Source organism: Coptis chinensis, chromosome 5 (assembly GCF_015680905.1).
Source record: "Coptis chinensis isolate HL-2020 chromosome 5, ASM1568090v1, whole genome shotgun sequence".
In the NCBI taxonomy this organism is placed as follows: domain Eukaryota; kingdom Viridiplantae; phylum Streptophyta; class Magnoliopsida; order Ranunculales; family Ranunculaceae; genus Coptis; species Coptis chinensis.
Genome location: NC_141460.1, coordinates 50752576 through 50776154, shown reverse-complemented (window position 1 = coordinate 50776154; position 23579 = coordinate 50752576). Strand labels below are relative to the sequence as shown.

The 23579-nt window shown below is 38.9% G+C and overlaps 1 protein-coding gene and 1 pseudogene across 2 annotated transcripts; both read right to left on the bottom strand.

Annotated features, from left to right (window-relative positions):
- Nucleotides 1-304: 304 nt before the first annotated feature.
- LOC147497821 (uroporphyrinogen decarboxylase 1, chloroplastic pseudogene) lies at nucleotides 305-1091 on the bottom strand (annotated as a pseudogene).
- A 14348-nt stretch (nucleotides 1092-15439) lies between these two features.
- LOC147497820 (spindle assembly checkpoint component) lies at nucleotides 15440-23368 on the bottom strand. 2 transcript variants are annotated; one of them, XM_086560141.1, is made up of 9 exons: nucleotides 23237-23368; nucleotides 22986-23155; nucleotides 22832-22894; nucleotides 22662-22681; nucleotides 21943-21987; nucleotides 19210-19277; nucleotides 17346-17485; nucleotides 16022-16110; nucleotides 15440-15821 (listed from the first exon to the last, which is right to left on the bottom strand). In XM_086560141.1, exons 1-9 carry the CDS (start codon nucleotides 23319-23321, stop codon nucleotides 15689-15691), a joined length of 813 nt encoding a protein of 270 aa, XP_086416267.1. In that variant the 5' UTR covers nucleotides 23322-23368; the 3' UTR covers nucleotides 15440-15688. The 2 variants fall into 2 exon arrangements, with proteins under 2 accessions (XP_086416267.1, XP_086416268.1); XM_086560142.1 differs by lacking the exon at nucleotides 21943-21987 and having other exon boundaries at nucleotides 23237-23362.
- Between the last annotated feature and the right edge of the window lie 211 nt (nucleotides 23369-23579).

Sequence of the window (23579 nt, the reverse complement as noted above, 5' to 3'; positions counted from 1 at the left end):
ACATTTTTACATTTGTTCTCATATTTTCAATGGATTTATGTCCTACCTAAATCTTGATTCATAATATAATTAAACAAAACAGCTTATGCACGTCTCTTGATAAGCAATTTTGAACTTTTGTAGAAAAGAAACCCATGCTCATAAAAAAGAATTTATTGATGGCCGCCAACATTATTCTCACGGTCTCACCTAAATGGCAACAATTTAGATGGCTTAAAGCCTTTTAACATATCGATACACTCATACTTATGACTACTCTATCTTCATATGATGTCAAATTTTGAGCTTAAAGGCTCGTATGGCCTTATTCGGCAAGAAAGAAACATTGGGTTACCTCTATAATATAAGGTTTTGACCACTGCTCCCACATATTAGGAGGTAATTGTCCACCCCATGAATCAAATATTTGTATGCAGTGAGCCCCGAATTCACTTGAAAGACTATATATTTAGTTATTGCCTCATGCATGATGATGAGAGAGAAGAGCATTCAATACATGCGGTCGCAAGATGGCACATTCTCTTAATAGTTGTATATGTGCGAAGTTGTACCCCCTCCACTATGTATGTTGCAATCGTCCATGGCGCCCCACAAAACCCAAAGATCACGCTTGTTCTCCCACCTACATATAGTAAAGTTTAATCGAGTATGCTAATAATGAATAATCGACTATCGAAAAAGAAAGAGCTATCACCAAGTTATACATAAACTTCCTAGGAGACGTAACTTCTCTTCAAAATGGAAAAAAAAAAAAAAATGTATACCTCCCGGTGCAATATTCGCAGGGACTCCCCACCTAAATGGAGTCCGTGATGTCTAAGTCAATGGGATGCAATGCTTTCAATCCCTTTTCGTAACGAATTGAGATCAATAACAGGACCTCACTTCTTCAATGTCGAATGGCACAATCCGAATGCCGGAAGAGGAGTAAGTATGTCGAGAAAATAATAACTCCATCGGACGGAAAGCTTTCCAAGGCTGCAAAGAAATTTCCACAATGACATCAGTTGTCTCGACCTTTCCCTCAAGGATGGGTGTTTCTTTGCAAGCTTTACTAGAACAGCCATATACCTTCCTCGCTTGACGATCATGCATCCATGTTGGTGGCTGTTATTGACGAAAAGTGGGGTTGGGGTTTTGTTTCTGTCAAGAAGATAAGAAGACGAATCGGTTAGGTTACGGCTTAACGAAGGGTTGTTTTCTTTTTTATTTTATTTTATTTTATAATTACTAAAATAGCCCATGCGCATAATTTAAATAACGGGCGTAGAATTGAAATAACGGATTATAGTTTTATTTTATTTTTTTCCAACACACATGAAAAGACAATTTTGACTTATGTTAAATTAGAGAGGACACCAAATTTAGGGTTATTTTGGTAAGAAGGTAAGTAATTATTTTTTAAGTAAGGACTATTTTAAAAACGTTTCTGATGTGGCTCACTGTGAGCATCCTGGAAAAACCGATATTAATGTAGGTAGGATTACCCACTTCAATTACTTTTAAATTGTTAACCATAATTTAATTTAATTTATTATTATTTTTTTGAGCAAAATGGATTTAGCCCCTAAAAAGGGTCGACTCTCTAAAATTACAAGATTACAGACTCGACGACAACTCAACTAAGGACCGTGCTGAAACAAGGTCCAAACATGAGTACGGAGGGGGCCATCTACCTCTAAAAGCTAAACTATGTGCAACAAAGTTTAGGGTCCTGCTACTAACATTGTAAATTTTACACTCAACTAATTGAGATAATAACGAGAATATATCATGAGCTATAGAAGTTGCTCCCCAAGAAAACATTGTTCCTCTACGCTCCAAAGCAGCAACAAGGGTTTGACAGTATTGCCACTTTATTGATTTGAAAACGTTGTGCTAATTTCAATCCTTCAAGGGTAGCTCTGGCTTCAACATCTTCTACATCCCCAGATCTAACTCTATCACGTCCTGTATCAATACACATACCAACAGAGTTTCATAAGGCAAAACCAAGGTCTGCTTGGGTGTAATTATCCACCTAAGATGCATTTGTAGATACATAAGACCAATTTGAGCCTATGTTGGGCCAATTGGTACTCCTGATAATTGGTTGGTTGTTCTTGGTAATGTAAGTGTTTGCCTTGAAGAGGATGGCGGTGATAGGAGTTTGCTTGTTATTGAATGTGAGATCATTCCGGTCGATCCATATGGAGTACATGGTTGTAGCTATTTAGCTAAGCATGTCTATGATATTGTAGAGGTTAGTATTTTGTGGTCAATGACCTGATGTTCTGTTTGATAGGGAATGACTGCACTCTTACTTGGGACAAGAGTTGCCTACGTATCAAGTTTCTTGTGGTAAACTTGAACCAAGCCTCACGTAGTTCATCTCTCTATCTCTTTATAGATGTTTGAACTGACTTTCCTTATTTGCTCCAGGTCGTTGTTAAGTGTAGATCCATATTTTGTGTTATTTTGATGATTCAACATTACTCCTGATTTTACAAAGTAAATGTCTCATTGATTTGTGCGTTGACTGAGCTCCAGGATTGCACTAAATCATTTGCTGCCATATTTGGCTGTAATTGGTATTTGAGACGACCTGAGTCTGGGTTGTAGTTACGTTCTGATGGCTTGGCACGAGATGATGAAGTACGACCTAGTGTGTGGACACGTGTGCTGTAGTGATATGAAATGTAGAACAAATGGTACTTACACAACCCCCTTTATTTTATTCATTCTTTGTAAAGTTGTTATGTGAAAAGAAAGGGTAAAATAAAGCTTTAAAACACGTGTTATACAGCTGGTTCGTTTGAATGGTTTTGGAAATTGTGCGTGAACTGTTGGACTTGATCCATGGGTCCAAATCGCGACGGTTTGTGGCCGAGTTATGATGGCTTTTGTGGGAAGACGAAACGATTTGTTTTTTCTCGAGGCATGTGTAGCTGAAGGGTTTTTCGTGTGGGAAAGGCTTCTCATTTTTCATTCTACCAACTCAAGTAAAGAAAAAGTAGAGAGAAAAGAAAAAAAACAAACATTCTCGTCTTTTGTTTTCAGGTGCATTTTTTGAATCTAAAAACTTGATCGTTTGTTTCTTTTTGCTTCCATAAAGGGGTGAGTAAGCAGGATTGGGGGCGTAGGCTGTTATTAGTTATGGGTAATTATAGTCCTCCTGGTTGGGAGTTGGAGAACCGAACTATAAAATGGGATGGTAGGTCGTTATTTTATAGGTCGTTGTATATGAAGGGTTGTTAATATATTGAATGTTTTGATCATTTTGTTTTGTTTTTGCAGAAGTTGCTATTCGTGGGCGTACAAGTGCTGACGCTATCAAGAGGTTTACTTGTTTGAGTTGGGAGGAGAAAAAGCCTATCCTGGGAGAAGTTGCGCATTACTTTAAGAGGCGTGGAGGAGAGAAGATCAACTGGAAGAAGGTTGAGCAAAAGAAGAAGGCTTGCAAGCTTGCTTTTGACATCTCTGATTCTAGCTCAGATCCTGAGATGGAGAGGGAGAGCCAAAGGAGGCAACCTGTTTCTAGAGTGAGAACGGCTGGAGGAGCTGCTGATAGCCGTTCTACTTCTGGACGTTCTGAGGGGGGTGATGGTGACCGAGCTGGTCGTGTTGGTGGAGGTGCTGGGGGAAGTGGTGATGCTCCCACTCAGTTTAGGAAGCCTAACTTAAAGAGGCGTTCTGAGGTGGTTGAGACTGAGGGGGCAAAGAGGACCCGAACTGAGTCTGAAGACCGACCTGCTATGGTGGAAGGTTGTACTTCTTTAGGTCGGGTTTCTCTAAAGAATATGAACTTGAAGGATTTGGCTGTGGATATGGGGTTGGCTAAGTCCCGGGGTAAGAAGAAAGTTGGTGAGGTTGAGCCAACAGCCCAAAAGTACAAGGGGTCAGGGAGTGCGGCCCCAAGTGACAAGGGTGGTGACTCTGACATCCTGGATAGGTTTGTCACCTACCTCGACCCAGTTAGTGGGTTGATGAAACTAGTGAAGAACAGGGACTGTAGCTTCAAGTCCACACTAGTTGCTGGAGGGCTGCTGGAGAGTATTGCCTTGGATGGGGATAGGCACCAGTTGGAGAGTGGGAAAAACTTGGATGCGAACCTGAAGGATATGGATTGCTCCCTCTGCTTTGTAAGTGTCCTTCCGACCTGAGCTTTTGTTTTGTGCTTTGATATGTTGCTTTTTGACTTGTTATGTTAGTTGTCAGGTCCTGACCATGTATAGGAAACTGAAAAAGATGGCAACTATCTCCGACCTATACAAGAAGGAGCTGGATGCTGCCAAGGAGGCCTATGACAGGCTGCTGGTGGTGCAAGAAGTGGAACGGGCTGAGGTGGGGGAACTGAGGGCTCAGGTCAGGGAGTTGGCTGGGAAGGTGGCCTTGCTGCAACCATCACTTGATGCTTTAAAGGTGGAGGTTCAGCACTGGGTTACTGAGTGCAAAAATGCGCAAGTCGTGGTTGAGTGAGCTCAAAATGAAAACAACGACTTGGTCAACTTGGTAGAGAGTGGTAATGTTTACGTTCTGGTGGATAATTTTATGGAGCTAGAACGTAAGTACAAAACCCTCAAGAAGTCGGTTGAAAGTGGGGCTGCAACAGTATCTGTTGAAGGTGTTGTTGTAGATCCTAGTAGACGATCTAATCTACCATCCAACCTAGGTGCTGCTTGATAAGAGCCCAAAACTGTAGTTTTAACCATGTAACAGTCATACTTTTAGACCAATTATGTGAGTAATAATTAAGAGTTAATACTGATTACGTGTTTTTATGCGTTTCAGGCTTCAAAGTCAATTATGTGCAGAAATGTGCCACTTTGATGAGATAAAGGAGCAATGGTTGGTTGCTAAGGAGTTCTGTGATTAAAGGCCAAGATTCAAGAAGACAAAACCTTTCTAAAGCCCGGTCAAAGTTGAAAAGTCAAAGTCAACGCGGGCAGAAACAACACACAAACTCAGCAGAACTTCCGAAGGCTGTATCTTTGGACTCAGACCTCGGAATTGGATCTACCTTATGTCAAAACGACCGGCTCTGAAAGAGCTTTCCAATGGTTCAAGCCTTGGCCTAATCAGAGGAGCAGAAGTGGATGAAAAGTCTGTCGAAGCCAACTATAGCTGAAGAGGCCTTTTTGGACTGAAAGTATTGGGTTTTGGGCCTGATTCTCTGACCCAAAACATGGATCCAAGCCCATGCACGATTTTTGGATCTGAACATATAAAAACCAAAGCTTAGCTCTTTGTTAATGGTAGCTGGTTAGACCTAAAACTATAGATAATTCTAGATCTAGTTTTCATTAAATAAAAATTAATTAAGTTTAGTTTAAATTCAATTCTTGTTTTAGATTAAACTCTTCGAATCATTGTTCTTCATTAGTTTGATAAATAAAATAGTTAGTTTGTCAATTTCGATTTTTGTCATTTACCATTGTTTAGATCTAAATTCCTTTATTACTTGTTATTCATTTCCTAGTTATTACCTAAGATTTCAATTATTGTTTAGATAAGTTGCATAAAGATAGAATTTTTATATGATGTCTAGTTTTAAATCAATGGGAAATGATAGTAGTATGAATCAAGGCTAAACCTCCATTAGAGGGGTTGAAGAAGCCTTGATGACGCTTGATCCTTGTTAAACTTAGAAATCGTCATGATAATTATTTCACTCTAGAAATGATTAATTCACCGTGAGAATGGGTTTAATCGCTCACATGCTAATTATGAATTGGTAGAAATGTCATGTATAATTAGGGATTATAATTACTATTTTGATATGTTAAGCATTCAATTTGGATCACAATGAGTCTTTGTTAGTAGGATTAAGTCGAGTTAAGGTGGATTCAATTCCCTTTAATTCTTTATCTAGATTCAACCCCCTTAACATTCTATCATTTCGTTATTCGTAACTTGTTAATTGAATTCACCTCGTAGTATAGAATTCCCCTCGCAAATCTCTCATTAGACTTAAGACCAATTAATTAGACTAGAAAACATTCCATGCTAAAGAACTAGGAGTGGAACGAATTTGTTACTCCACTCTATTTCGATAGAAGTGAGAGTAGAAAACTTGATAAACCTAGGCACGTAATAAGTTTTAGTTTACTTACGTTTTGAGTTTTATCGTTCATTTCGTAGGTAAACTATCTTTTTTATGTTTTATCACTGCTCCAGCTGCTCCTCCCACTGAAGATGTTGCCACAGAGGTACTGAATGCAAGTGGTGATCCGGCTAGCAACTCTGTTGCTGAAGAGGGCTGCCAACTGGACCCTTTGAATGTGGAGACTCTTCTTTGTGTAAACTGATCTTGTCTTGTAATTTTGAGTGATGAATTTTTGGACTATATTTCTTTATGGTACTGATAACTAATACTTGATTTTTTTTATGATAAGGGTGCTGAAGTCGTTTTCTCAGGATAATCTAGGGGCCTCTAGCATCTAACCACATTTGTATGAAGTAAAAATTATTTAAATTACTTACTTGTTGAGATTGATGTTTGTATGAATGTGATTACTTCTATTGCTTTGATGTTTGACGTCCTGTGTTGTACAGTAGTAGAATCGATGACCTGCTGAACTTTGTTAGATCGTTTGATGGTAATAGGTCGTAAGCATTTGTGTACGACCTGATATATGCGTGTAGTTGGCACCTAGGTTTCCTCGTGTCCTTAGGTGTATGTGTTGGTTGAGTCATTCCTTTTGGGGGAACTCCTTATTAATTTGACTGATAATTAACCTTTGAATGGCAATTATAGTTGAGCCAAATTTAACCCTTTCAAAGGCCTTAAGTTGACTTTGGGTCCTTTTGGGGGTCCCTGGGATTGTATTTGACTGATAATTGGCCTTTGAATGACAATTATAGTTGAATCATGCTTAGCCCTGGCATTGGTGCTAAGTTAATTTGTGGTCCTTTTGGGGGACCGTGGATTGAATTTGATTGATAATTAACCACTGTGTGGTAATTATAGCTGGGTTGTGCTTAACCATAGCGTGGGTGTACGACCTGATGGTTTGACGTCTCAGGTCGGATTGTTAGTGCAAGATGCGTAGTACTCATGTAATGCAAGGATAACATTTATACGCGAAATGCTGATGGATTTTTATTCATATTGCTTTATACATCTGGAGACAAATTATTGATAAAAACGCTTGAGTAGAACTGTATTCCAAGGTCGGGAAAGTACATCACCGAGCGGAGTTTTGATCCAGTATGCTCCATTTCCAACGACTAATGGAAGGGCCTTCCCATGTTGGGTCAAGCTTGGCTGGAGCTAGTGTCTTTTTAAGGACTAGGTCGCCAGCTTGGAAAGATTTTGGGACGACCTTCTTGTTGTAAGATCGTTAGATTGTTTGGTGGTACCGAGCTAGTGATATTGTAGCTGTTTCCCTTCGCTTTTCTAGGAGATCGACTTCTTTGGCTAAGATGTTGTCATTTTCTCCTGATTCGATGGTGTCGGATCGTGTGGTTGTGATTTTGAGTTCTGATGGTATGACTGCTTTTGTTCCGAAGCAAAGTGTGAAAGGAGACTCGTTGGTACTGGCTCTAGCTGTTATTATGTATACCCATAAAATGTTCTCGAGTTGTTCTGGCCATTGGCTTTTCTTGCTCTCCAACTTCTTTTGGAGATTTTCTTTGATGGATTTGTTTGTGGCCTCTACTTGGCCATTGCTTTGTGCATATCTAGGTGTAGAAAATGCTTGAGTGATGCGCCATTTTTGTAGAAATGTCTTGACTTGTGTGCCAGCAAATTGGGTTCCGTTGTCCATGACAAAGGTGTGGGGTAGACCAAATCTTGTAACGATGTTGGTTCATATGAAGTTGATGGCGTGGACTTCCTTGACTTGAACTAGTGGGATTGTTTCAACCCATTTGGTGAAGTAATATATGGCTGCTATGACATATTTGAGTCCTGTTTTCTTTTGTGGGATGAATGGTCCCATGATGTCTAGCCCCCACATATGAAAAAGCCATGGGCTGGCTATGTTGATCAACTCTCGTGCTGGACTTAGATGGTTGTGGCCAAATATTTAACATTGGTGGCATTTGAGAACATACGTCTTTGCCTCGATGTGCATGTCTGGCCAATAATACTCTTGGGCGATTGCTTTGTGAGCAAGAGATCTTGTTCCTGCATAGTTGCCACACTCACATTTGATCACAGTGTATCTGGGAGCTCAAAATTGTATAGCACGAACATTCCTTGCTTCTACTGGGAGCTCACCATGTAAGATAAATTTCAGAAATGGGCATATCCAAGAGTGAGTGATTTCTTCTTCGGATGAGGGTTGGAAGTCTGTGAGGCTGTTGACGCTTTCTTGCTGGTAGGCAGGCCTCTCTAGGATGTCAATATAGACTGTGTTGGGACATGCCTCTTGGGTTTTCGAGGCTAAGAAAGCCAGGTTGTATGCATGTCTGTTATCCTCCCAGGGAATATGTTCCAAGGAGAATGCTTTGAATGAGTTGATGATGTCATTGACTATTAGCTGCGAATAACTGTAAGGTTTGAGTTTTTGGACTTGTAGTTGTTGTGCCATGCGGAGGCCTGTGATTAATGCTTCATATTCTGCTTCATTGTTGGATGTTGCAAAATCGATTTAATTGACTTTTGCAGCTGTGTTCCTTCTAGTGAAGTTAACACAACCCCTAGTCCACTACCGCTGTTGTTGCAGGCTCCATCTACGTAAATGTGTCATGTGTCTGGGGTGGTTGGTTGATGGAGTGGAGTAATGGGTTCGGGTTCCCAGTTGATGTCTTCGACGGGAAAGTCCGCAAGGAAGTCAGCAACGACCTGGCCTTTGCGAGACGTTCTTGGAACAAATTTGATGTGATGCTCTCCGAGTTCTTCAACCCAATTTGCCATGTGGGCCGTTTTGTTGTTAGAACTCAAGACCTTCTTGATGGGTACATCTGTTATGACCTTGATGTTGTGAGCCTGAAAGTAAGGTCATAACTTTTGAGCGGAGTACAACAGAGACAACATTGTTTTCTCCATTGCAGAATAACGTTTTTTCTGCATCTGCCAATGTCTTGCTGGTAAAGTAGACTGACTTTTCGATTCCCTCGCTTTCGCGAAAGAGGACCGAGCTAATGGTAAAGTCAGTAGTTGCAAAGTAAAGCCCCAGTGTTTCTCCTTCATTTGGTTTGGACAGGACCAACGGAGTTGATAAGTAAGTTTTCAGGTCGTTGAAAGCTTTGTGGCATTCGTTTGTCTATGTGAATGTTGCGCCTTTCTTGAGTATTTGCAGGAATGGTCTGCACTTGTCGGATGCCCGTGAGATGAATCTGTTGAGGGCTGAAACCATGCCAGATAGCTTGTGGATTTGTTGCTTTGAAGTTGGTTCTGGCATTTCAAGGAGAGCTCGTGTTTGTTCTGGGTTTGCTACAATGCGTCTTTGTGAAACGAGGTATCCTAAGAATTTTCTTGAGGCTACTCCAAATACGCACTTTGCTGAGTTAAGCTTCATCTTGTTTTGGCACAACCTTTCAAAGGCTTCTTGTAGGTGAGAAATGTGATCGCTAGCCTTTTCGATTTTGACTACCATGTCGTCTATGTAGACTTTTATAGTGTCTCTTAGCAAGTCTTTGAATATCTTTGTGACAAGTCTTTGGTAGGTCGCACCTGCGTTCTTCAAGCCGAATGGTAGGACGTTGTAGCAGAACGTTCCTTGTTCGGTTATGAAGGACGTATTTTCCTGATCTTCTTCTGCAAGTTGTATCTGATTATACTTGTTGTATGTGTCCATAAATGATAGAAGTTCATGTCCGCAAGTTTGATCTACCAAAATGTCAATCCTTGGTAGGGGGAAGCTGTCCTTTGGGCAGTGCTTGTTGACATTGGTGAAGTCTATGCAGAGTCGTACCTGGCCGTTCTTCTTAAGAATAGCTACGATGTTAGCTAGCCAGGTCGGGTACTCGACTTCTCTGATGAATCCCACATTTTTGAGCTTTTCTATCTTCTCATTGATGGCTTTTTAAAATTTGAAAGTGTCAGTTTCCTAGGTCGTTGTTTGATAGGTTTTACAGTTGGATCTACATTTAATTTGTGACAAGCGACCTGTGGGTCGATTCCAGACATATCGATATACAACCAAGCAAAAACATTTTTATTGAGAGATAGAAATTTGATAAGTTGCTCTTTGAGCTTGGGGTCTAAATCTGCCCAAACATAAATAAATTTTGGGTCATCATTTGTTCCCAAATTGACTTTTTCTCCAGGTTCGATTTGTGCTTGTTTCTCCTTGAGGTTGTCTGATCCTGGTGCTGGAAGGTTGGAAGTTTGAGGATCCTGCAGCTTTGGGCTTTCTTTTGTTTGGATGACTTGATGTTTGGCTGTGGTTGTTCAGCTGGCTTGATTGCATCGATGAGCTTCTAGTTAGTTGCTTCTGAGCTCTATGATGCCTCGAGGTCTGGGGAACCGCAGCACTTGGTGTAAGGTGGACGGAACTGCTTGGATCTTGTAAATCCACCTACGTCCTAGGATGGAAGTGTAGGACGACTTGATATCAATCACGCTGAAACGTGTTGAGGTCTTGACCATGTCCTCTTTTTCTCCAATGGAGACTGGTACGATAATGTCGCCAATGGCATTTGTGCAGTCTCCGTTGAACCCATAGAGTGGTGCATTTGATTCTATCATCACTGAGTCTGGCAGGTGCATGTCCTTGTATGTTTGATAGAAGAGGATGTCGCAGGAGCTGCCTGGATTGATGAGGACCCTTTCGACTGTCCACCCGTTGATTTTGACGTGCACAGGGCATCATTGTGGGGTAGGCACACCTTGTCTAGATCTTCCTCGCTGAATGAAATTGCAGTTGTTGTTTGAGAGCTGGTAGGAGTGATCACCTCAGCTTTGTAGGAGAGGTGGTAGATTTCTTGCAGTGCTCCTACCCGCTTGCCCTTTTCCTGACCTGAAGTCTCGTTGTTGGAGGTGTCTGTAATCATGTTGATTACCTTTTCCTCGTCGTGGTCGGAAGAGTGTTGTCTCATGTTGTGCCTCGACCGACCTGGAGATTTAGATCGTCGAGTTGTTCTGCTTCTGCTCCTATTGTGATTGGCATTTAGCTTTCAGTTTTCCCTCTTCGACTAAGTCTTGAAGTTAGTGTTTGAGGCTCCAACACTCATCCGTGTCACGATGGTGAAGTTTGTGGAAATGGCAATATGGACGTCCTTGGATTGCTATAACTTTGTTGATGTTGGGCTTGAAGTATGGTTTTGTATATATCTTCTTCAGGATATGGCTTGGCGTCCTGGAGAAGGTGGAGAATTCTCTTTTGGTGTATGAGGGCTTGTGGGAGCTGGAGCCCTTGTTGTTGTTATTGCCGGAGTAATGATTGTTTTCTTTGGGTCCTCGCTTGTCACTTACTGCAAGGACTTCTTTGCCCTTGCACTGGGCCATCCATTTTTCGTACTTGATGTACTTGTCGATTCTGTGGTACAGGTCGTCTAAGCGTTCTGGCTTGTTGCGCATTAGAGACCCTGCTAGGTCGGAGTCATCCAAGAGGGCATTGGTGAATGCAGAAGTTGCAAAGCTGTCCTTGAGGCCTGGCTCCATTGATAAGAGTTCCTTTTTGAAACGTCCTAGGAAAGTACGGATCGTCTCGCCGTGTGCTTGCTTAAGTTGAAACAAGGAGTCCAGGTCGACTTGTTTTTTCTTGTTGTGGACGAACTCCGCTGCGAACGTCTCAGCCAGCTTGTCGAAGTTGTTGATTGAATCGGGGGTGAGCGTGTAGAACCAATCTAGTTCTCCATCCTTCAAGCTGGCTGAAAAGAGTTTGCACTTCAGTAATCATAGTCTGGAACGTTGTAGAGTGCGAAGATCTGGCTGAAACGAGCTACGTGTTGGCCTGGACACGAGCTACCATCATACAGTGGGAACTTTGGTTAGATGAACTCTGAGGGAGGCTGCTTGTCCCTGATTTCAGTGGTGAATGGTGATGCCTTGTATGATTGGAGCATCTATTGAGCGATCTGGACTGAGCTAGCTTTGTTGTTTGACTTATCCAACTTCTGGGCGAAATCTTCTAGCCGTTGATTGGTGGTGGTGGTGAGGGCTATGACTGCGTTGTTCTCCACTGCATCTGGAGTGCCATTGTTGGTGTTGGAGGTGGCTTGGTCGCACATAGTTTGGTTTTCCTGTTGAAGGGCAATAAAGGAATCTTGGAGAGTCTTTATTTGATCTGCTAATGCTTGTAGTTGTGCTTCTATTGTGGTTTTCTGACCAGTTTCGTGGGCTTGGGAAAAGTAGTGTGGTTGGTTTTCTCAAGGAAACGAACCGGCAGATAGCGCCAATGTAGAGGTTAGTATTTTAGGGTCAACGACTTGATGTTCTGTTTGATAAGGAATGGCTGCACTCTTACTTGGGACAAGAGTTACCAACGTATCAAGTTTCTTGGGGTAAACTTGAATCAAGCCTCACATCTCTCTCTCTCTCTCTCTCTCTCTCTCTCTCTAGATAGCGCCAATGTAGAGGTTAGTATTTTAGGGTCAACGACTTGATGTTCTGTTTGATAAGGAATGGCTGCACTCTTACTTGGGACAAGAGTTACCAACGTATCAAGTTTCTTGGGGTAAACTTGAATCAAGCCTCAATGAATCTTCATCTCTCTCTCTCTCTCTCTCTCTATATATATATATATATATATATGTGTGTGTGTGTGTGTGTGTGTGTGTGTGTGTGTGTGTGTGTGTGTGACTTTCCTTATTTGCTCCAGGCCGTTGTTAAGTGTAGATCCATATTTTGTGCTATCTTGATGATTCGGCATTACTCCTGATGTTACAAAATAAATGTCTCCTTGATTTGTGCGTTGACTGAGCTCCAGGATTGCGCTAGATCATTTGCTGCCATATTTGGCTGTAACTGGTATTTGAGACGACCTAAGTCTGGGTCGTGGTTACGTTATGATGGTTTGGTACGAGCTGATGAAGTACGACCTGATGTGTGGACACGTGTGCTGTAGTGATATGAAATGTAGAACGGAGGGTAGTTATAGATATCATGTTTGTTATCATGTCGATTGATAAAAACTACTCAAGACGGAGCTAAGATTATCACTCGGATTCCAATTCTCAGTTCTTAGGCCAAGACTAGAATCGAACCAAATATACTTGATCCTAGTATAATGAAAGAGAGCCTGAGAAGTAGATTCCACCTGGTTATTGCATCTCAGATAGGTAGATGACTGGGCTATGTTATGGTAGCTCAAATTTTCCCTTGTCGGCAAGGCATTTCTTACGGTTTTCTACAAGAAGAGCGTCACATGTTGAGCAATATCGAGGTGCCAGATGTAATTCCATAATAAAGGTGAATTTTCTTGGTGATCACCGCTAAGGTATTTGTACACCGACTTAACTGCAAGTTCACTATTTTTCTCTCCTAACCATCTGATAGTGTCGTCATGAACATTCTGACTAAGTGGGATCTTAAGGATTTTGTCTGCCAGTATGTCGATGAATAACTCATTTATAATATCCAAGTTCCATACTATGTTAATGGGATCAATAAGATCATACACAAACCTAAATTGGTTTGGCCTTGGTGGTGGCCTAAAGGGTTTATGGTCACGTATGGTAAGAATCCACAGATCCAACCAAATGTTAATGTTTGCACTATTTCCAACATGTCAACACAAGTTTGGAAGGATCTCATTGCGAGCTTTTATAATGCCCTTCCAAATTTAATTTGGAAGAATTAGGCGAGCTTTTTGCTCTAAGAATGGGTGTTCTAGGAGAATACTTTTTGATAATACTAGATGCCCACTTCTTTTCAGGTTATTTGATTAATCTCTAGTAAAGCTGTGTTGTGGTTTGAGGCAAGTCTGATGCCTAGCCCGCCTTGTGATTTAGGTTGACAAACTTTATTCCAGCAGATGAAATGGGTTTTGTTTGTATTGTTCTCGTTCTGGCCCAAAAAGAAATTTGCATTCATTGAGTCCAATCTAGAACATATGGCAGCCAGTATATCAAATATCGATATAAGATAGGGCGGTACGGCTGAAGTGATTGATTTGATGAGAGTGGCTTGGGAGAGAATCCTAACTCTCCAACCTTCCATCCTCTGAAAAACTCGAGTAGTGACCTCATTGAAGTCTTGTGTGCTTCATTTGCTTAATACCAAGGGTGCTCCCAGGTACTAGTCTGAAGTGATACTTTTCCCAATCTTAAGAATTCGTTTCACCAATCTCTGGTATCTCTAGTGTTTGCACTGAGTGTTCTTAGTGAAAAAAATGCCATATTTTTTAAATTTTATTTCCTGGTCAGAGACATTCTTGAAAACGTCGAGGATATCTCTAAGCTTGTGAGACTCTTCGATAGAAAATAAAATTGTCATCTGCAAAGAGTAAGGGGGATATGGGAGTATCCGATCTTATCTTCATCCCATGGATTTGCTTGTAATTTAAGATATGCCGATTCACTCACTAACTTATCCCCATCTACTCCGAATTTTCATCATCTAGTACCTACTTACTTTTTTTTTTTTTTTCTCTCTCTCTCTTCAAGCAAGTAATAACAAAGATTACTTCTAACAAGCAGGAACCAAGTCCATCTACGTTCCAACTTCGGGTTCAACGGTTGAGGAGTGGCTAGAGTTCTGCATAAGAGAGTGCAATTCAGACTTGACAGTGATCATAATTTTGTCTTTCAAAGCGAGCAACAGGATGAAAAAAAACTGCTAGGAGAAACCGACAGATGGTCATCAAATGAGGGCCACATCTCCCCCTGAGGACTAGTCATGGGAGGGACACAATGCTGTTCAAGGGTAGAACCTTAAATCAATCCTGTAATAACATCTTAAGAGAAGGTGACATGCCGAGAAGTCACAAGCTTTTTAGTGATCAAATCAAAGCAGACAAGTCCCTTATCAAAAAAATAGGGTCGGGCATCAAGGAGAGAACGAGGGTGCCCTAGGACCCAGTGTTAGTTCACAGAAATACGATTGATCTTTTCATTCTAACGCAACAGTGCACACTTCCCATCTGTATCTTGCTTAATCAAATGCTCCATCAATTGCAGGAAATGCTATGTACACGTACCATAATAGTGAACCATTTGAGGTCATTTTTAACATTTCCCCCGAACAACACTCACGAAATGCTAGTGAACGCACGCTGTCCGGGTCAACTTTTTAGTTCATAAATCATAACAATCTTCAAGAACACTAAATTGTGCAAACCAACCTTGAGTCAGCAACCTTATGGGTACTGCTCTAAATACGCGAGATGCCTAGATCACACTAGAACACTGATTTCTAATTCAAAGTGACATCATAATTGGACAGCATCTGAGCATCTATGCTCCGTACCATCACAAATGTTTGGGATTTGGTTAAAGAATCTTGTGCATATAAACCCTGTCATAGTATGACATCTAAACTGGAATCAGTCCTGTGGACCTACGAATGTACAGAAGGCCGTAGTTACAGTCATATAGAAGTTGCTGGCACGAGATAAAAGCTAGCGGATACAAAAAAAAAATCGGAAAATAGTTCAGTGGTAGCTCATTTACAATCACTGTAGAAGTTCTTCAATACATCCCAGTTTTACACTCGTAGGTTGTAACAACCTAAGACTTGCAGCACATAACGTGTGCTTCATTTTCACTCCTAGAGTCATTTGCAGTCGCCCACAGGATCAGAAGCAAGAAAATATAGCAATCATATCAGTTAGGGGAGGGGAATAGAAGACTAAGATATCATGTGGCCTCAAGTATGTCAACACTCCTGGTCTGCCTCAAGAATCCCACCCAATGCTCCAATATTGTCAAGATGACAACTGGGACATGCACACCTCCTCTGCAACTCTTCGCCAAGAGCAGCACATGTCTCCTCTGATTCAGCTGTCTGCGTGTTTAATGTCAAAGAAAGATCTTCTGAAAATGTCGACTGTGCATGGTATCGTATAAGGGATGCTTATCTCAAACAGTAATTTAAACCACTAAAGGCTTTCGACTTCAGTAGTTTTAGCAATGTGTTTAGAAGAGTTCTTTTTCATTATAAACAACATATGTGGGAGTCCAATTGGGTCTTGAAATTAGAAAAGGATATCTTGTTAACTCCTGTAATTCTTTTGTTTCTTTCACAACTGCCTTTATAAAGGACGCATTCTTTTCCCAATCAACAAGCTCCTGTTGGACCTGCAGACAATAAGATCTCCAAAACATAAGTGTTCTCACCCCTACTGGAAAAATAATTAAAAAATACTCCATAGAAGAATGCTAGCAGGCAAAGCAATTGTGAAGTGCATACATGCCACCTCAGTAAAAACAACATTTTGTCATGGAATTCCAACAACGTACTTGGAATTTCAGTCTCGAGAGAAAAGGTGTCTTTAGTCAGGTGGCATGCATGCAACTGAATATGCATATGATTGAAAAAAAAAATTGATGAGCACATTACTAGAATCAGTAACAGGTTGATCCAGCTCATTTAATAAAGTACTATTGCAGACGTCTTCCTTACCCGAGTTTTTGAACAGAAAAATTGAATAATAAAAATATTTGGAACGAAACGTAAGTACCATCCCTGTTATGGCATACTTATAATATAACATGTCGAGACATATTCTGTGATGCCAAACTTAAAATGAACCTTTCAGTAATAGGCATGAATTCATACCAAAAGACAGCTCTGGTACAGTCAAAATTGAAATGAAACTCTTGGTAATATGACTGAGAAGTCAATCCAACAACTCCTCAAAGAAAAGAATCTCCAAATTTACTATTTATCATTCTCATATATTACAGGGACTACTAGTTTTATAATCCACTGCTGGAAGCATGAAACCCACACAAGTACTTAACAGTTATAGCAAGATAGAGTTTCTTAGAGGTAAAGGCTCGGTTTCTACTATTTAGAGTTGTGTCCCTAATCCAGGTACAATAATGTTACACAAATCACCCTGTCACTACCAAAATTCTTTAGTTAAAGCAAACAAATATAAATCCTGGTAGAGAATGGAGATTTCAGTTCTCCAAGCTTTCAGGTAAGGGATTCCGTAATGAAACTCCAACAAGTAGTGGACTTAAAAACAAGACATCAACCAAATCCATTGTACTGTCAGATTCCGCTGTTTGTAAGATCAAAGCACCAAAAGGCACAACACAAATTCTGATATTCTTCCCTTAAAACAACTTGTATCTTTGTTAAATTCCATGGAGATAAAAGCATAACAAAGAACAAAAGAGCTACTGACTCCATGTATCATGAAAAGACCTAATTTGATTCAATTTCCAAAAGAGAAATTTGTGGAACGAAATTGATAATTGAGAATAACATACAGCAACTGATTGATTTGAACTAGAGCAAAGCAAAGTGAAACTAGTTTCAGCATGCTAGCAACCCATTTGAAAGAAAGGGATCAAATTCAAACCTTCGTTTGCTTATCCTGATTCTCCTGGTACTCAACTTCCTGCTTATGTGTCTGAGAAGTAATCAGTTCGAGTTTATCCTCAAGATCGTTCAAGGCAACTTGGACGTCGAGCATTGTTTGCTTGTCCTCAACCTTATCACCTGCATCAAAAAGGGTATGACATGACATATCAAACCCAAACGAAAACAAGGAATTCAGATCTGCTTAACAACAAAGGATAAAGAAGACTAGAAAGTTAAACAAAACTGATAAAGCGCCGCACCACCACAATCTTGATAATTCAGTAGGAATTATAAAGCAACGACTAAAAGGGAATTGTATGCATACGTACAAACAAACTAAACAAAAATCGGGATCAATCACAAAAACAATTTGACACGCAAAACCTCCACTATAAACCACAAGTGACAAGGATCATGTTATATCAAACCCAAACAAAAACAAGGAATTCAGATCTGAATAACAATTTAACAACAAAGGATAAAGAAGACTAGAAAGTACGACAAAAGTGGTAAAGCGCCGAACTACCAAATCTTGATAATTCAGTAGGATTTATAAAGTCCTATAATCCTTTACCTTGTTACTCAGTCATTCCCGTTAGCAACATTTACCACGATACACCTTTCGTTTCTGGATATGATATGTGGTGAATACATGACAAATTACATTTTTAAGTAGAATGCGTATGTCAGTAATATATATTCAAACTTCGAATGGTTTTCTTATAAGCACCTAAACACAAATAGATTATACTCAGTTCTTCAATGACGCAAAAGGAATTGCATGCATAAGTACAAACAAACTTAACAGAAGAAAGGATCAATCACGAAAACAATGTTACATGCAAAACCTCCACTATAAACCACAAGTGACCAGAATCAACAGGTTTCACCGTAAAAATTGATTCATACAAGCACGGTCCAAATTTCATGTTTGATACAAACCCAAAGAAATCTTATCCAGCACTCTGAACCCCAAGGATAACGTCATTGCATGTAGGTACTACCACTTATTGCAAGACCCATTTGACAAATCACAAGACCCGAAAACAATATGAAACTCTAGTAGCACTTAATTGATAATCAAAGAATATTACACATTTACCTTTTCTTGTTCTTTTTAAAAAGGAGGAATAAAGAATAGAAGGAAAGGACCTATTAGGCCACAAAAAAAGTTGAGGAAGGACTCACCGAAACCAACAACATAGACTGAAGAAAAATTAATGCGTCTTTAAGAAATCCAAGTTGACATTTGTCTTGCAATATTTCACCTAAAACTTGATGAATGTCGGAATGGTGAATAACTGAAACATGTGGAAGTAATTGATCCATCCAATTAAAACATTTTTTTTTTAAAAACTTAACCTTGCAACTGACATGTTAAACAAAGTTGAAGTGACCTGTTGGAGGGGGGGGGAGTAAAATGAAGCAGAGATGGAGAACAGCTTATCTTTACTATTAATATAAATAATATCATCAACCACTGGAGGAAACTTGACTCTTCCCAAAATGTCAGCTAATGTACCTTTTGCAAAATTTTACATCACTGCTCATTCAGTTACAGAGTTCAACACTCTATTTAAACACTAAAACCCTCTGAATTTGTATTTGTTTTATTCGTTTTCTCCTAGTCGACAACGTAAACTATTTATGTAAGTAATATTAGAAGACAAGGTAGGTTGATAAAGGACTTTCCTTCTTTGCACTATAATATGAGTATCTACAGTCTCCCCCATACTAACCAGTGACCACTAACTGCATTCTAATGAATGAATCTCTGGGTATTGACAAGCCACAAGAATTCAGTAAAAACTAAATAATAGAATGAAGCTTATTATTTATGCATAAAGATTAGAATATAATACCGTTATCTGATGAAGATGTGATCTTCGTATCTTCATGAAAAATACAAGCTATTGTCTCTTGAGATTTTCTGCATGAGAAAATTAACAGTTGAAGTAGCACGGTTGACCAGTACAAAACTCCTACCATGTACTTGATGTAGGACACCAGGCCTACAAAAATTTGGCATTACAAGATCATGAAAAGATTGAGTTTCTTGGAGTCCCAAGGAACCAAGAAGAGCAGGTTCCTTAGTTAACTATAAAGGAGAAGATCTGTAAAACAAAATCTATTTTGTTATGTTCAAATTCAGACTTTTCTATTCTAGTTCTTTAAATTTCTTGCAATCTATATCAAGTTCAATTTCCTTGAAATTTCAAGTCTTGTTCATAGATTAGATTGCTTTTAATTCTTTAGTTCACATTACTGTCAACATAAATATTTGGCATTATTTGACAAATATCCTTCAACTTATAAATGCTATTTTTCATATATAAGAAGAGGAAACATCATATGAAGTCATCTCATGACTCCATTGGTCACTCTGAAGCCTGTCCAAAAAGTATATTTCATGATATTTATCCAGCTTTATTTTATCTATATCTTTATAATCGAAGCAAAAACTGAGCATCATCCAAAAAAAAAAAAAACAAACAAACAAACACTGAGACCATTCCTGACTATAATATTGTTATCAGCAGAAACATTAAGGATATTTTGTTTTTTGTTTTTTTGATCGATAAAACTCAATTTTATTCATTATAGTCCAAAAGGTTACACATTACAAATTGCATATAGATCTTAGGTAGCAAGTAGCTACTCGATCATACCCACACATACGCTTAAGTTACAACTTATAAGAGTATCCCAATTACATAGAAAATTGTTATTAGCACAAATACGAAGGATATGAGTTAAATTGTCATTTCGAAGCTTCGAGTGTCAAGAGCATACAATGTATAAGCATGCCTACTAGTCATAGGCTTATAGAAGACAAAAGAAATCTGAACATCTGGTTAAAAGGCATGTGAGTTAAAAACTATTCTGATAATCTGATAAAATCCTGGCCGTCCATGATCCATTGGGCAGAGGAACAGGTTGAAACAGAAGTCATTACACAACCATGAAGTGTGTAAATTAAAGTCTTCAAACAGTAATTCAATTAAAGAATAGGAACGAAAAAAAATCCTATCTTATTCTCATAAATTCAAGTTTATAGAGTATAGAGCAATATAAGAAAGATATATCCTCTCATAACCCACTATATTTTTTTACACACGATCAAAGTCCAAGGAACTCCTTGCCTCCATCAGAATCCAACTCTGATGTCTACAAAAATATATCAGTGTTCCAAAAATCAGCCTAGGCGGTGGCTAGCAAACTTGTCTTGGCCTCTAATGGGTCAGAACATCGGCTGGACCGAGCAGGCGGTCTGCGCGTATTGGTAAAAAAGATGCCAACCAAAAGGACCAAAATTGGGCTACAAAAAGCCTTCAAAGGAGTTTTTTTTTAAAAAAAAAGCCCTATCTAAACATAACATGTACAACCTAATCCCTAAATCACTGTCTTCTTTCAAATACAAAACCCATTTTTCTTATCTGTGAAGAGCAACATCTATTGGAATTCTCAAATAAACCCACATTCAGTTCCCAAAATCGGTTCGCTATTTCTAATAAACACCAAATGACATGGTTTGATTTAAAGGTACCTCCACAACTAAGTGATTAACAAAACCATTTTACTCGGGCCATCAAAGTCCTCAATCCAAGTTTATTGATAATTTTCGAAAACAAGAGTGGAATATTGTTCCAGCAGAGAGAGAGGAACCCACAATATGGTTAAAAAAAAACTAATCACTAGAATACAAAGAGTCCTAGTTGACTAGTTCATACTTTTGTTGTGTTTTTATGGTGGTCAACTCTTATTCCCTTTTAACAAAATTCTGTGTTTGTGTTTAAATTTTGAGTTGTCGAAAATATTTGGTTGAAGGTTCTCTACAAATATGTAATGACAAGTCATTGAATTAACCTATGCTGTCAAAAGTGTGCCTTTGTGAGCACCCCTAGTGCCTCATGCCTAAGGGCACCTCCTGTTGCCTTGGGCCTCCTCGGCACAGCACTTGCGCCTTTAACTGCATAAATTATAACTCTGGAAAACTACTCTACCGCCTCCAAATATTGAACATACTTCGACTTTCTGGGTAAGTGCATTCCTCTTGTTAACACACCACTAATTACTTCACCATGCACTTTGATGAGATATAACTACGAGTAGCAAGGTCTATTTCCATGATTAAAACCTTAACAAATGCAGCAAACATAAATCGAAGTTACACATTCACTTAGTTCCAAAATTTTCTAGTGTTTTGCACTTTTGCTTAACTCATGCATAACTTAATTACGTATAACAGGACTTAAACTCATGCACTGTTTGGCTACTCCAAAGAATAGGCCATCATTTATTTTATTTTCCTTTTTTGGTCGATAGATGATCCCATTATTGGATGATAGATAATACAAGAGTAATTATATTCTAGAAACAATGTCCATTTTCTCTATGTTTAACCTGTAATTAATAAACTTTAATTGCTGTCAAAATGAATCCCCCAAATTATACGATGAACATCATCTTGAACTAGGGCACACATTGGACATTAACCATTAATTTATGCAAAAAAAGATATCATTGTACTATTCATATGATTTGACTGGAAGCAATTATGACGAATAACGAGAGAGTCTTTGTATAATACCAACCTTATCATTTTGTTGAACTCGACCATTTGGTTAATAAAGTCATCTCTGCATCAACACAGACAGTTGAAACAGATGTTGTCAATATGTTTTGCTACAAAACAAAACATTTACTAGACACAATTCATATTCATCAGGGGAAAAAAACAAAACAAAATTAATCCCCTTCCTGGCTTTGTTTAGTTCATTGGAAAAATTGCAGGCTGCAAAAACGTTTTGCACTCTCCAACTTTAACGAGTTTTAAGAAGGATAGCATGTATCTGCAATATCTTCATAGTTGGGACCTCAGGGAAAGACTCAAGAAGACAATAAAATTACAAGTACGACTCCGGTTAGTATCCAGCAGATGTTGCAAGATTTTACAGATCAAAGCAGAAACAAAATTTATGAGTTATTACGGCTTTCACAGTCTTGGTAGCTTCTCCCACAGCCACAACCCTTCCCAAAAATAACTCAAACACAAACAAATATTCGTAGCTTCAAAATGGTAACAAAAGTTTGATTGTGTTTCCCTCATTTTTGCGATAAGAATAATGATGGTGGAACCAGCTACCAAAAACCACTCACATGAAGTATTAGACTTCTAATTAACTAAAGGACTTGCAAATTTGCACCATATGAACAACAACAAAGCTTGCAATTTTATTGGGTAAAAGTGAACCAACCAAAGCCTCAAATATACAAATAGCACAAACAAGGAAATCTAAAAAAAAAATCATACCGGTGAATTCGTTCTTCAGTCTAGTCACACCATCCACACGAACCAACATTCATCCATCCATTCATTTTTCAACAATAAATAAATGCAATAATTATTTATTTATCACAAAACTATAATATAACTCCACATTAATTTTAAAAAAAAAAAAAAAAAAAAAAAAAAAAGTTCACCTTAAGAGCTTCAACTTGAGATCCAATCTTCGAAATCTCCTCTTGAATCAAACAAATCCTACTCTGAAAAAATCAACAAACTAATGAGTAACAAAAAAAAAAAACCTAACATTCCGTACAAAAATTGAACAAACATATTTGGGGAAAATAAAACCTGTTGAGCTAGAATAGATGAATCATTTAGTGACAATTCAACTTCAAATCCTTTAAGTTCCTGTTCAGCACTTTCTTTTAATCCTTTAGATTCTTCAAGATGTTCATTAGTTAGATCTAATGTAGATCTCAGTTCTTCAATTCTCTTCTTCAATCCAGCTACTCTTCGTTCTATTAAAAAAATTGAGTATTAAAATCAATTGAGCAAGAAGAAGAAGAAGAAGAAAGAGATGAAGTTACGATTTAAATTACCTCCTTGAGATTTCTCAGTAGCGAAATCACGAATTAGGGTTAGAAGTTGTTTTTGAGGATTGTTTTCGTTTCTCGTCGTCGCCATTTTTTTTTTCCCGCTCTTTGTTTTTTGAGAGAGAAATGAGAGTGGGGCTCTGTGAAAATAAAAAGTTTTGACTAGTATTTATAGGTGATTGTTTGGGCTTTTGTATGCGACACACGAAGCCCGATCCAAGCTCAGTCCAAAGCCTAGATATTTAAATTGTTCATTTCATTATGTTGATATTTGTTAAGGGCATCTCCAATGGGGTTTATAAAGTTTACACTTCAAGTGCTAAAAAACTCTTTCCAAATGGGGGTTGTA